This window comes from Thunnus albacares, chromosome 6, assembly GCF_914725855.1.
Source record: "Thunnus albacares chromosome 6, fThuAlb1.1, whole genome shotgun sequence".
Lineage (NCBI taxonomy): Eukaryota > Metazoa > Chordata > Actinopteri > Scombriformes > Scombridae > Thunnus > Thunnus albacares.
Window position 1 is genome coordinate 8381573 of NC_058111.1, and position 13788 is coordinate 8395360.

Consider the following 13788-nt stretch of genomic DNA (forward strand, 5'->3'; position numbering starts at 1 on the left):
ATCAACTATGTCTTTTATATATCTCACCAAACAAAATAAAATGATAATTTTTCATACAAGAAAGTTAAGGCACTTTCACACACCTTTTTCTTAATCTTTACCTTAACCCTAGAATCAAACATACATCGTCTGAACCTAATAACATTACTCTTTGCATCGATCCTCTTAATTCTACCACTTACACCCTTAATTTTTTGTTTTCGTTGTGTTCGTTTTCTGTGGTTATGTACTGTATATTATGACACTTCCAGGTGTACCTGAAGGCAACATGGATGTGTTGAAGCTCGCGCTCTCTGCTGGACATGACGTGTATAACCGACAGTCACCGTTGTCAAGGAACTGCGTCCTCGGTTGCTATCATGGAGGGATTGTACACAGACTCAGGTGAGGCGGCTTGGAAAACGTCAACTTAACCTAAATATTTATTAACTTTTTAAAGAGGATGTAATTCTTCCGGAGACGTTGTTGCGATGTGGATTCAAGAATTTCCTTTGCAAGTTTTTCTGCGCCCTGAAAATGGTTGAATAAATTAGCACGGAGCACCGCTGACGTTAGCTTAAAAAAGGACCCAACAAGCCAAGTTAGCAGCTAGCAGCACTGCTGGAAGCTGAACCTGTATGTCTGCCCGGTGTCAGCAAGGATCAGCAGCCCCGGAGGATGCAAGTTCCTCGGGACAACTTCTTCTACCACTCGTATCCTGCATGTTTGTCATTTATCCTGTAGAGTTGTTATAGAAATACATATTACATGTTTAAGTTACACCTGTGTTACAAGGCAAATAGGCCATACAGAAGCTGTTCAATTAATCATTGACGCTGGGAATCTATATGACTGGCCTGTATAATTCATTAGAACTTTTATTCACTCAAGTCAAAGGTTACATTGAGATGACACTGTAATTAAAAAAACAAAAACACTGCTCTCCTTAGCTATTCACATACAGAAATTCGAGGTTTGGAGCTGATGAAGACCCCCATGATGACAGACAACTTTTGGTTGAAGAGCAGAAGTTGTGCAGAGCCCGAGCTCGCAAGTTTTCCGTGGAAACCAACCGACGCAGGAAGTGAGTTTTTAGTCTTTGCATTGTTATTGTTTTTATTTTTAGCAACAATAGGTCTGTGGCTTCTTTCATGTAAATACTGCCTGCATACTGCAGCCCAAACCTGCACAGACATTCAGTCATTTGTCACTTAAAAGCAGCATTCGTCATTTCTCTCAGAGATCATGCTGCTTTGCGTGTTTACAGTATGCACGTCTTGGACAGCTTATGGCTGTGTCCTTGGCTTAGCACCTTTGAGGGATGGACAGTATTGACAGGATTTTGCTGTCTAGACCTGGAAATAGATCTGTAGGTTAACTAAGGGCCAGAGCAGTGACTGAAGTGTCACCTCTCTGAAGACTGACACAGCAAAGTTCATCACTGTATGAGGCTTAAATCCCTCACAGATATTAATAACTTTCTAAAAGTGTGCTTCCATGGTTATTAACAGAGGTTAAAGGTGAGTGTTTCTTAACTCAAGGCTTTAAAGAGTAGGTTGGGATAAGGATAGCTATATGTGGAGGTCAGCTTTATTGTATAATACAGTAAAGGCATTTTGGTTTTAAAGAAACATGATTTTAAATATAATCTAGGTTGATATAGTAATTGAAGAGGTGGGTTAAAAGCTTATCTATACAATAAAAAACCTATAATTTACATTTATTCTTTTAAAGGAGGGACAAATTAATGAAGGTGACAAGACAACTGTATCATGAATGAAAACTTAAACAGACTATCAGAGTTTATAAAGCAATTTTAAATGCTATAGATAATTTGTATACATTAACACATGCTGGCAAGCATAATACAATGTACAGTACCAGTCAAAAAATTGGGACACACTTTCACATTCAAGTGAATGGGAAGTTGTGTCTTGTGTATTACATTTATACAATTTTAAAGTCATTTTTAATTGTATCAGTCAAGTAGAAATGCAAGATTTGAACTTTAAATTACCAAGACTAAGAGTCTCCAGCCATGCTAGCAGCTCAGTGAGGATCTACTTAAGCTAAATGCTCACAACAACATCCTCATTAAAAAAAACACTTTGCAGTTCCAGACTTTTCAGCTCCAATAAGAAGTTGCTATTTGTAAATAAATATATTTAAGATGTGTTTCATTTTTAAGAGAGATGTCTCAGTTAAAAGCATGAGATACTTTTTGCTCTGATTCTCAACACTGTTTAAAAATCCCACTGCTTTTGTTGACACTGATACCTTTTTTGTCTTAAAAAAAACATTGCTGTTGCTCTTGACTGACCCTGCTGACATTATTATTACATTATTATTGCTTTCTTCTGTGAGCCCAGTAGTGAGTGGTTGCTGTAATTTATTAATGACTGTGTTGAAAACATATCTGTAGGAATGGACTCAGGTTTCTGTATCTCAAACATGGCCAGTCAAGATTTAATGAGTTAAAATGTGCCTCGGGTTCATGCTCGGCTCTTTTTCATGGATTAGGGTTCTGGAGGACAAACGGAAACAGTGGGACGTGCAGGAGCAACGACTGAGGGAAAACATCCTGAAGCAACGCAGACAGCTAGTAGTAGAGGCAACCGAGCGCTTCCAAAGAGCTCATCTACCTCCTTCTCAGAGACGAAGGCAATGTTAGTGACGTTTTCTTACATTTGCCTCTTAGCACTGAAAAGTGACGCGCAACAGTCTTGACACATTTCCGTTTGTTAACTGTAGGTGGTGACTGTTTTCCTTTCGTGGTGTTTTAGCTTTCAGAAGGCACGCCCCAAATATTGAAGATGCACTCAATCAAATTCAAGGCAACCTGAGTTCGTACACCCGGCAGTCCTCTTTCTTGTCCAGCAACTCTAACATTAGCAGGTAAAAAGTCAGTTTAACCATTATTCACTCTGCCCTATGTACCAAAAATAATCATATAGCCTCCAAAATGTCAAGTAAATTAATTGTTTTTTTAAAATTTCCCAAGGAGTTTAAAAATAATGCAACAAAAATGCTCATTTTGATTTGTAATATATTTTATGTGTCGGCTTCTACCTGCTAGATGAGTCACACATTTTATCTATCTGTATATTTTTCTCTCATAGAAGCTGCACTCCCTCTCCAAGGCCTCCCACAGTATCTAAATCTTCCCACCGCCAAGCCCTCTGCACTGTGGAGGCCTACACAAGACAGCTTCAGGAGCAGAGCGCTTGTGTCAAGATCAGTCAAGAAACTCAAAAGACTCAAGAGAGGCAACAAGATCACAGTCCACAGGTATGCTGGTTGTTTCGTTTGGTTGTGCAGTAGAACAAAATGAAGCCTGGTTTAACGCGGTCTCCGACAGTCTGACTGTGTGTAGCGTGTAGACACACACAGTCTTGTTTCTGCATTTAAATATACATTCTGTCATCAGAAAATTAACTCTCACTTTAATCAACTAATTAAAAACATTTTTCAGTACTGCATAATCAAAAATCTGCTAATATTTGATCACCTATTTAGAAAACTTTACTTGAAAAGGTTTTTAACATATATTCTTACCTCTACTTGTGTTAAAGTCAACTAACAGTACTTTTGCAGGGATAAAACATCTTAAACATCCATCTGTCTATCCAGCTGCTTTCTACACTTATCCTGTTCTTCTCCTATCGGGATAGAAACTGAATAATTGCACCACAGGTTCCCAGAGAAGGGTCCTGGGGTTCAAATATTAATGCCTCCACTGTAGCATTGTGAGAAAAAGTATGTTGATAGAAACCTCAAGTGAACCTCAAGGAGGCAGCAATGCAGCATGAACCCACTCCTGCACAAGGAACACCCCTCCTGACTGCTACAAGCTTCAGCATCCTTTTGTGAAATCTGTGTGAACAGTTGTTTCAAAAACGTTAATATTTGTAACAAAGATTCTTGATTTGCTTTTGAGAAAGAAAAAAAAAATCTGCCTCAATCAATGACAGAGACAGCGCAGGACAACTGCTTGTTAATGTGGGGTTTGATGTGATATGCTTGAATGAGTATGTCTCTTCTCTCATTTGAAATTCATAATAACTTGGATGTAAGGACTAAACCGACCACAACACTTCAGAATCACTGGTATCTCCATGAAATTTGCACATACTTTACATCATATTTCTCATTGGAACATCTGTATAACACCCCTCTCACACCTGACCTGTGCATATTGAAGACCTACTTATCCAGAACCAATCCAAAGAGGACTTAATTCACACCTAACTTTGCTCCCAGAATTTATTCAAGTATACTTAATTATGATTCTCTGTGGGCTGTTTCATTACGTTAGCAAAAGCAGATATGTTTACACTCAGTGTTCAACATGGCAGACAAGGTGTCATTTCAAATATGTGATGATGCTACTATTTTGTGAATGCTATACAATTTCAGCATTGTCAAAACTTTGGTATATAGTTCGCTTTTTATGTAACAAACCTGATAAAAAAAATTACCCAGGAAAGTGAAGTCTGACCTTATGGCCAGAGTTTGAACCCTGATTTTGCCCTGGGTGGTTTGCCAGGTCAGTTTACCTAGGTTGACTGTTTTACAACTACAGTTTGTTTATACGTGAAGTAAATTACAGAGAAGAACTACATAATCACTTTTGTGATTCTGGTGATCATGAGCTTAAGTGATATTGCACAGTGCAGTGTAGGTGTACTCACTATTAGTGCAAAAATTTTTTGCACAGCAATGGGGGGAGTATAAAAGGCAAAAATTAAAGATTTTATAGAGTTCTTATCACCTTTTTTAAACAGTTTCTAAAAAAAATATACATGCCAAACTCTTTTATTCTGTCAGATTTATTTGTTGGTGGTGAAAAATGAAAACAATGAGATAGAGATAAAGTGTCATCTTAGCTTTGAATTAGTCAAATAAGACATCAGACATCAGAGCATCACCAGATCAAACAAGGCCACTTTTAGAGAGACAGTTAGTTCATCAACTCTGTGGTCCTCAATTTTTCTTTTTCATTTCCACTCTCCACTCTTCATCTCAAACACAAACAACTCTTATTTTAGATCTGTGTTCCACCCCTATATGTATAGAAAATGTAAATCATGTTATTATTTACTACTCATCAACTTGCTTTTGCTTCCATATTTCAGGACAACCACCCATCCTATTGCTGTAATCCTGACAGCCTTTCAAGTAAGGACAGTTTGGAGAATGAGGAACCCAACCACAGCAAAAAAAATCTACAGTGCTCCTATTCATCCCTCTTGCTTGACTCGGATAAACCCCATCTAGACCTGAGAAAGCAAAATGATTTGTGTCCATCATCAGACCTAACTTCTCTCTCAGCCATGATGCATCTTGGTAATAACGTACCCCTATCAAGAAAACTACATGAACCTAAGCAGAAAAAACAAGAGGAGACTGAAGGGTTTAACAATAAGATGCATGTTTCCAAAGCTCCATGGGGGTTCACATCTATTGAGCAAACACCAAAAACAGAGGCCCAGCCTGCTCTGCACAACTGCAGCTTGTTAACTCTTGAAATTATTAGTGGAGAGCCAGAGCACTGTGAGGTAAACTTCCCACAAAACAGTCCTGGTGACAACATCATGGTTACAAGTCATATTGCTCCTGGAAACACAGTACTTGAGTCTTCATGTCTTAAACAAGTTGGACAACTGTTGGATCTCAGACAGCAGAGGGTCCATGATGACCGACAAATAAAACATCCATCAGCTTCAGAAATTCTTTTGCCTGCCAAAAATGGCAACAGCAAAGACATTTTGTTTGGGGCTCCCCCTCCGCCAAATATTTTCTTGAACAATAGTACAACAGATAATGCCTCACAAGAAGGAATTCCTCAGCAAACAGGAAAAGAACACTACTATCTGTCATCCCAGAAAGAGCCTAGTGCTTCTATAAACAACCTCAACAAGGTTTCAAACTCAGAGCCCAAAACCGAGAAGCCCATTAATACTGCATCGCTGCAACATGTATGCATGTCCAACATTCAATCAGATAGTCCTAAGTGCCTTAAGTATCCCGAGGAGGAAGTACAAAAATTGCCTGTTTCAATTGGGACATCTCATTCAGTATGTGAAGTCAGATTCATCAAAGGAATCCTTAAAAAGCAGTCTAAATATATGTCAGGAGATACCGCTTGTGTGTATGGCTCAGGACATTTGATTTTTGCAAAACAAGTAGCTTTAGCAATCAGAGATAGTGTTGAATTAACAAGAGCAAAAACAAAGGAGAGCAACAACACTGTAAAGAAGAAGCTGCGCTGGTTTGATGAGGTACATGTGGAAAAAGAGGACAAAGAACAGGCCATAATAAAACAGATGAAAGGCAAATCATCCAATCTATATCCGACAAAGAACAACTCAGAGGACCACCAGCTAAGCCTCACTACAGTCTCAGGGGCTTCCAAGCCTGGACCCAGCATGACCCTCTCAGCCCCCACTGGTTATCACTTTACAAAGCAAGCGTGGGCAGATGTTGGGGTTCAAGTCAGCTTGCCCCAGGAACGTGTAGACGAGGTCAAGGTGCTGCGGTGCAGCACCAGGACTGGTGGCCCCAAGGTCCCTCGGAGAGAACGTTCTGCCAGAGTCGGAGCGTGTCCTGTTTCCTTGAAGACTAGAAAGGGCATTGTCATACGACCTCAATCTGCCACCGAGGTGAATCAGATTGCCAAGACCCAAGGGAAGATCATGGTGCCCCGCCCACCTCCTAGGATGGAATCTGTGGAAGAAAAAACAGCGTACACCACTAAGACTCCATATGGCATGGATCATGCTAGTGTCAACTGTAAACAAGCTCTGGCTGCAGAGCAGGCTCTGCACAAGGACAACTCAGAAGGCTTTTTCTCACCTTACACACATCATGTAATCAGAACAGATAGTAGTGTTATGTACACAGCGCTGCCACCCTCGTATACCTACCCTGTCGCAGAGGGCAACACGAAAGGCAGGCCAAGCTCAGGTCATCAAGAAACTCTGAGTTGCGGTAGAAGAAGAGGGATGGTGTACGATGAAAAAGGTCTCTGTTTAGATTGCACTCCCACAGATGAGGAGATCTCACAGCTCTGGCAGGGTGTCTGCAGTGCCTTAGTCACCAAGGATGGTAATGTATGCTTTGGCTTAAAGCCCCTCACGCAGCTTAGGCTCGGTTGGTTTGTCTCTTCACACGTAATTAAGATTCACATTCAGTTTTTCTCCAGCATATTGGTTTCTTACCATTAGCTCTCCAACTTCAAATTTCAAGTCATCGATACATTTATTGACTTAAGTTCTGTATATTGTTCCCTTTATCCTTAACACACAATTACAGTTTGATAGACCCTATTGATTTTTCATAAATCACATCAGTGTGCTGTGTCTTCTTTAGCACACTGTTTACACACCGTTAAAGTGTTACTAATTTATTGAAACTGATCTATATAATAAGTCAAATATTGGTCTTTTCGCATCATCTCATGTTTTGATATTGAAAAGTCAGTGAGGTTGAAGTCTTGATAACCTATCTTGACAAAAGAAGCCAGTAATGTCTGGAGAAGTGGATTTAGTTGACTCTAGAAATTTCCCTCCTACCATTGGCCTTTTGTCGACCTCGCCTGAAGCCTGTAATAAGACTATCAGCCAGGTCAAAACAGTCATAGGAGTGAGCGACTTCTTCCTTACCCCTTCTACTGGTGAGATCAAAGTTGGATCTAAACCACATTTTCCATTACACCAACAAGGGCTATTAAGAATGTGCTTTTAATGTAATTAACCTGAGCTTCTGCACATATTTTTTTCTCTTCCGTTTAAAATAGCACAGCTCAACAGATTTAAGTTAAGCTGCTCAATATAGACGCAATATTCAGTTTTGCTCACAATATGACTTTTAGCAGGTAAAACACAAGGCCCTAACAAAAGGGACAACAATTACAGTACAAGGTGATATCTTTTTCCAGATATTGCATTTTAGGTCACAAATTGATCTCCTGTAATGAATCCTCTTAAGTGGACCACAAGGCTTGCTCCGTACTAAATATTGTTTTTTGTGTTGCTGTAGTTTTTTTATGTTTTATGCATGATTTCAGTGAATTCATCTTCTTTCAGGGAAAAACATGCTTAGAAGACAGGCCCCGGAGAGTGGGCGAGTTGGGAGGAAACTCTATGTGGAGCAGAGCAGACACCCTCCTGTCTCAAAGAACAGAAGGCCTCCTCAGCCCACTCAGGTACATGCATGCAGTTGCCCTGTGGGGAGGAAGAGTGAGAATAATTGCTAAAGATCAGTAAATGGGTGTGTTTGAACTTGTTGAATCGGTTTTGCAGTCCCTTTCATGCTTAGAGTGTTGGTAAAATTACTAGACGCCACGATTTGTGCTTCTCAAGACGAGATTTTCTGGATGGACTTGAGTTGTCAGTGTTGGCTTTTGTATACAACTTGTTGTGTGTTTACCTGTCATCGTGCTTTATGGATATCGCCTAGAACTTCTGAAGTGTACTATAGACTTCATGAATATTGTTAAAGGTTAATCTAAGACTTAAATGACTTAATGTGTTTGTTTTGTTTTATGTAGCCACCAAAACAGGCCACAAACCCACCAAGACCGTATTCCAAAACTTATGACATGGCCTTTCCAGATGAAGGTACTGTGTTTACTGTGTGTTGTTGGTTTCTATCATAGTTACAGTAAGTGCACTATCTCATAAGACTTCTCTCCTGCATGCATATTATCTAATGCAAAACCTAAAAGAGCCTATCAACTGTTCCTTCAAGTAATGTAAAAGCAAAGTTATTATTCTGAGCCAATACCAAGCTCAATAATTTTATCAGTACAACAGGACATCTGAAATGTAGAAAGTGATCATGAGACATTCGCTAGATTTTTTTGTACAGCTATATTTTACTTATAAAGGCACAAAAACACAATGGCAGAAGTTAAGTGATAACAGGTGCAAATGAATGTGTGACTTTGTTTCTGCTCTCAGGTTTGGAGAGTGCAGCCCAGTTTCACCTCGCTGAAGTACACGCTGAAGGCCTTCTGGAAGAAAGGGATATTGTGGCTGCCACGGAAACAGCCCAAACACAGAGGCCTGGAACAGTGCAGCAGCGCCAACAGCCGGGACTTACCGCCATTTCCTTGGAAGAGCAAAAGATCCTCCTCTCTTTAGACAGACTCAACCACCAACTGCAAAGTGAGCACTTAGTGAAGCATTGGGCCAGATCTGACCAACTACACTGTTGTAATGCAGTGATTAATATGTCTTACCTAATAGTCTGACCACTACTCACTATTTGTAGGTGTGCGGGAACACACTGGCACGCGTGGCCTCCTACTTATTGATGCACCCTCTGTAAGTATGAATTTCTGTTGGAAACGTTGCTTGCCTCAACATATGAAGTGACTTTGTCGAATACGTTTTTTTTCTTTATCTTCTTCCTTTGTTTCAGACAAGGGAAATGAAGGCCACAAGCCATCACAAGCACCGTGCATCCTCAGCCAACAACCGCACTCGACACCAGAAGAAATCCTGACTTCAGGCTGCATGGTTGATAGTGGTCTTCACTCCTATCAGTGTATTGAACTTGTCCTGTGGCACACTGTATAACCAAGCACTTGAATTCCTCTAAAATGGGTTCAGTTGCCTTTGAAGCTGGATGTGCATAATGGAGTAGCTTTAAGATCTAAGAGATCAGCAGCAATAGTCTGTAGAGATTTAAAAAAAAAAAAAATTAGCAAAATTAGACCAAATATAATTTTTTACATAACCTAGTTGAAGTTAGTTTTTTATTTTTCTCCATCTGCATGGGAAAGAACACATTGTCACGAAAAAACATATGTCAGCCCTCGTAGTGCCACTTAAGTAACCGAATTTTAAGTGCACATGAAAATTACAGTGACTGAGATTCTATGTGCTGCAACAACTCTTGATTTGTATAAGATGTGTATTTATTTTCAAGTCTGCTTCATTCTGTATTTATTTTATATAGTAAAACTATAATTTGATATAAACTGTTTTGGGGATGAACTGAATAAAGCTTTTTGTAACACACTGATAAACGAACTGGGTGCTGCGTGTTTGACAGTGTTAGTATTTCCTCAACCATGCGTAGTAAAGTCAGTAAATGGACCGAAGACCAGAAATGGTTCATAGAGAGAACTGTTGCAACATTGAAGGTGTGTTTGTCTTTCTTTGATGACCGTAGAAAGGACACGTGTGTCTTATGCACTAGACTCAACCTACTGGCTCAACGAGGTGAGCCTCTACCAGAGGGCTTCCAGCCTTCTGTTGCAATAGCATCTACCCTGAACTTTACTCCTGTTTCAGTTAAACATGCCCTTAACTTATAGGTACAGTAGATTTAACCATTTTTATTTCATTTTGGTCATAGGCTACTGCAGTTTTTACTTTGTAAAATGAAATGGGTATTAATTAGATGTTTTTCTGTCTTCCTTGCCAAAAATAGGTGCCTGGGGCAAACAAGCTGCAGGGATTATTGATGTGAGTTCTGTTGCCCCTCCTTCCCCGGCGTGTCTGGTTTTGCCCATCAGTCAGCCTGCTGGAACTTGCTCCAAGAGGGGGAGGAAGCTCAAACTTATTTGAAGACTCAGGCTCCCAACGGTGATGAAATCTTTTTTGGTTTAACTACAGGTTTCTGGTTCTGTGCATGCATACATTCTTGTGTGTTTCAACAAGGAGTCGTAAACAATTATGTGACTGTGGGTGGTGGTGGTGGTGTCGTGCATCACCAACTTATTGTTATCTTACACCAAAGCTGAGAATATATGATGCATGCAGATAAGAGGATTCTCTCTAGTAAAAAGGACAAAAGTTGTCCAATGAGGTCACTTAAGACAACAAGCATAATGTCATTAGAGCGGGAAAACACTTTATCTGGATAAATCAATGCTGATATTTCACTTTTTTTAAGTGTTACTGAAACAAAAATATGTCCAGAAGAAACCAAAACAAATGGGCTTCAACACCACCTTTCTTTTTATCTACTGAATTTCAGTGCAATGTATTGCATTTGTATAAAAGACCAATATTAACAAAGTAAAGAGAAAAACATCCTGTTCATTAATTCCACTGCCTTCACTCACAGTGAATGATTAAATGTGAATGCACATAAAAAAAATAGACAAAATGATAAAATAATGTACAATCTGTGGTCATCTGTGCACAGCATTTATTGAACTTTTACTAAGACTACTCAAATCCATGTTTTCTCTGAAATCTGTTCCCCTTGGTCCACTACTTTTAATGTTCAGAGTCATTATCCCATACAATGGTGAGCTTAATGACGTTTAAGCCTCAACCAGCACAACACCCAGAAACTCAACAAGAAAGAGTGCGGAAAATAAGGGAAGACGTTTCCACAGATGCAAGTTAGAGCTTGCGCTTTGGTCTGTTGTGAAGCTTAATCTCAAGTATTTTGTCATGTTTTGTCACAGTCCATTTAACATGCAATGAATGGGTGTCTGGTCTAGTGCAATTTCTGTAAAACTGAAAAGTTAGTTGGATGTATAAGATAAAACTTCCTTGGTAGCAGGTTACAACTATTTTGCATACAAAGACGTAATATTTAAATGAATTAACTTAAAAACTGGTTGGAGAGATTCACTGTGTCAAAACAAAGAACACTGGTTCAGCATAGTTGGGGAGAAATACACTTAAAAGATGCATGATAGATGTTTTGCATAAAAGTGATAAAAACAGTACAATCTAACATAAGTAATATCAGATGTGGTTTCTGACTATACATTGTAATTGATTGGTTCATTTTAAAAGAAGACAGACAGAAAGACCTGTGTGTGTGTGTGAGAGAGAGAGTGAGAGAGAGAGAGAGAGAGAGAGAAAGAGAGAGAGAAAGAGAGAGAGGGTTGCCAGTGTTTATATTTATTATGACCAAGAGGCTGTATGTACCTATGAATGACTGTAGGGGGCACTAAAGCTCCCATCTGCCCATCTGTCTGTAGCAACACCGTGCGTCACTATTTCTGATAATAACACTGGACCAAAGCGCCTGGAACAGGGAGGACCGATATAGCCGCCCTGGATTTCAGGACTTTCAGAATGAATCATAACAATAAAACTTAAGAAATCGTTCATAAACCTTCTGCTGACATCCGGCAACATCCACTCCCTACCCCAGTGAGACGGAGTTGCCTCATAAAAATGAAGAGATGTTGACCAAAAGTGACCAATCTGCTAAGTGGGTGGTCCCCTCAGGGCTGCCGGGACACTGCAGCCCATCTCTTTAATGTGTCTGAGTGCGTTACAATGATGTGAAAATGACCACTTTAACCCAAACAATGGACATCTCTTGACTGGCAGCATGTGTGCACAAAACGTTTCATTCATACATCAAAAAATATGGGGGCCTGTTGCACGAGCGTCAATTATTGCACAGATATTAGAAAGTTCAAAACAATTAGGCTGTGAATTATACTGCGCCTTGCATTGTGAAGATAACACGACACTCGTGAATTACTGTAGGACAGTTATTAGGATATTATAGTGACAGTATTAGCCTGTAAGTATGATGGATTATTAAAAGTCTACTATAAATGTCACTATACCAGGAAGCCATATTGAATGCGGAATTCTGCGTATTTTACACTCTTCCATATGTTAGATGTTTCAAAGTTGCTGAAGATTCGAAAAAAAGTTTTAAAATAAGTGATAAAAGTGAATAAAGAATAAATTAAATAAATAACAGTAAATGAACAAACTTCTCTTGAGGCGTGCATCTGTTTAAACACGAGCATGTGTATGTGACTGGCAGGGCGAAGCTCTTAATCTGTTCAACGGGGCTTTACATTGTCTGCGGGAATTTAATAGGGCTTCATAATCATTCATTCAGTGGATGTATGGGAAAAAGAGTTGAAACAGAGCCTCTGTATCCAAAGAGAGTGGATCTTGACAAAATGATTTCTCAATGGAAGAGGGGCCTCATTAGCATAACAATTGTGGGAACTGCATGGATCTAGTTTTCATGAGCACTGTAAAAAAAAAAAAAAAAAAAAAAAAAAGTGAGAGAAAAAATAGCAGCTACCATTACACATACTGATGAGAGAAAGTGTGGTTTTGGATTATTGATAAAAATCGAGTTGGGAAAATGTATGCAGGCTCGTTCTCCATAGACATAATGTTTAATACTTTATAAGTTAAAAAAGTGTTTTTAAAGTATAAAATAGTCAATCCTGAAATATTTCTTACATAACCTCTAAAACACTTCAGCACATAGACTTGCATATGAATGAAGCAATTAAGGCAGAATTGTTGCTTAGTATAGATTTTGATGTTCCTTTGACTAACAATTTGTCCATCTGCAATTTTTGTGGGGTCAAAAGGTGAATTTTGTAGTTGAACAAATGATGAAACTTGCATGTATATTTATTTTTTATTTACATAACACTTTTGGGTTGCAAATGGGCCATTTACAATGTTTCTCCGAGTGGACTCAACGGGTTGCCAGCAAAATAAAGAATACTTAAAATTCAGAAATTGTTGCCTCTATAATGATCTAATGAATGTGTAATAATGACTGATCAGCAGCCGCATCGATTATTAAATAAACAATAATAAAAGTCACCGTGTTATATGTTGACTGTCAAAGTTCTGTCAAATGATTTGAGGTGATTTGTGGTGTGACATAGCGTATATCTTCATAAATTTAGATTTTTTGGATCAAAATGAAACTTTATAAATAAGTGTGGAGGCCCTTGGACCTGCTCGGGCCCATGGGCTACACTGACTGTACCTTTAAAGACTCTTGTCCCAATTAAAGCCAAGCCCCGCCTCTGAAACACATCCCATGAGTCATAAA

General features: G+C 39.2%; 1 protein-coding gene across 1 annotated transcript; it reads left to right on the forward strand.

Annotated features, from left to right (window-relative positions):
* The first annotated feature begins 290 nt into the window (after positions 1-290).
* cep126 (centrosomal protein 126) lies at positions 291-10019 on the forward strand. Its single transcript, XM_044353055.1, has 11 exons — positions 291-692; positions 944-1063; positions 2500-2645; positions 2763-2874; positions 3099-3267; positions 5115-7086; positions 8067-8185; positions 8531-8600; positions 8943-9149; positions 9256-9308; positions 9406-10019. Exons 1-11 carry the CDS (start codon positions 658-660, stop codon positions 9487-9489), a joined length of 3087 nt encoding a protein of 1028 aa, XP_044208990.1. The 5' UTR covers positions 291-657; the 3' UTR covers positions 9490-10019.
* The last annotated feature ends 3769 nt before the right edge of the window (positions 10020-13788 follow it).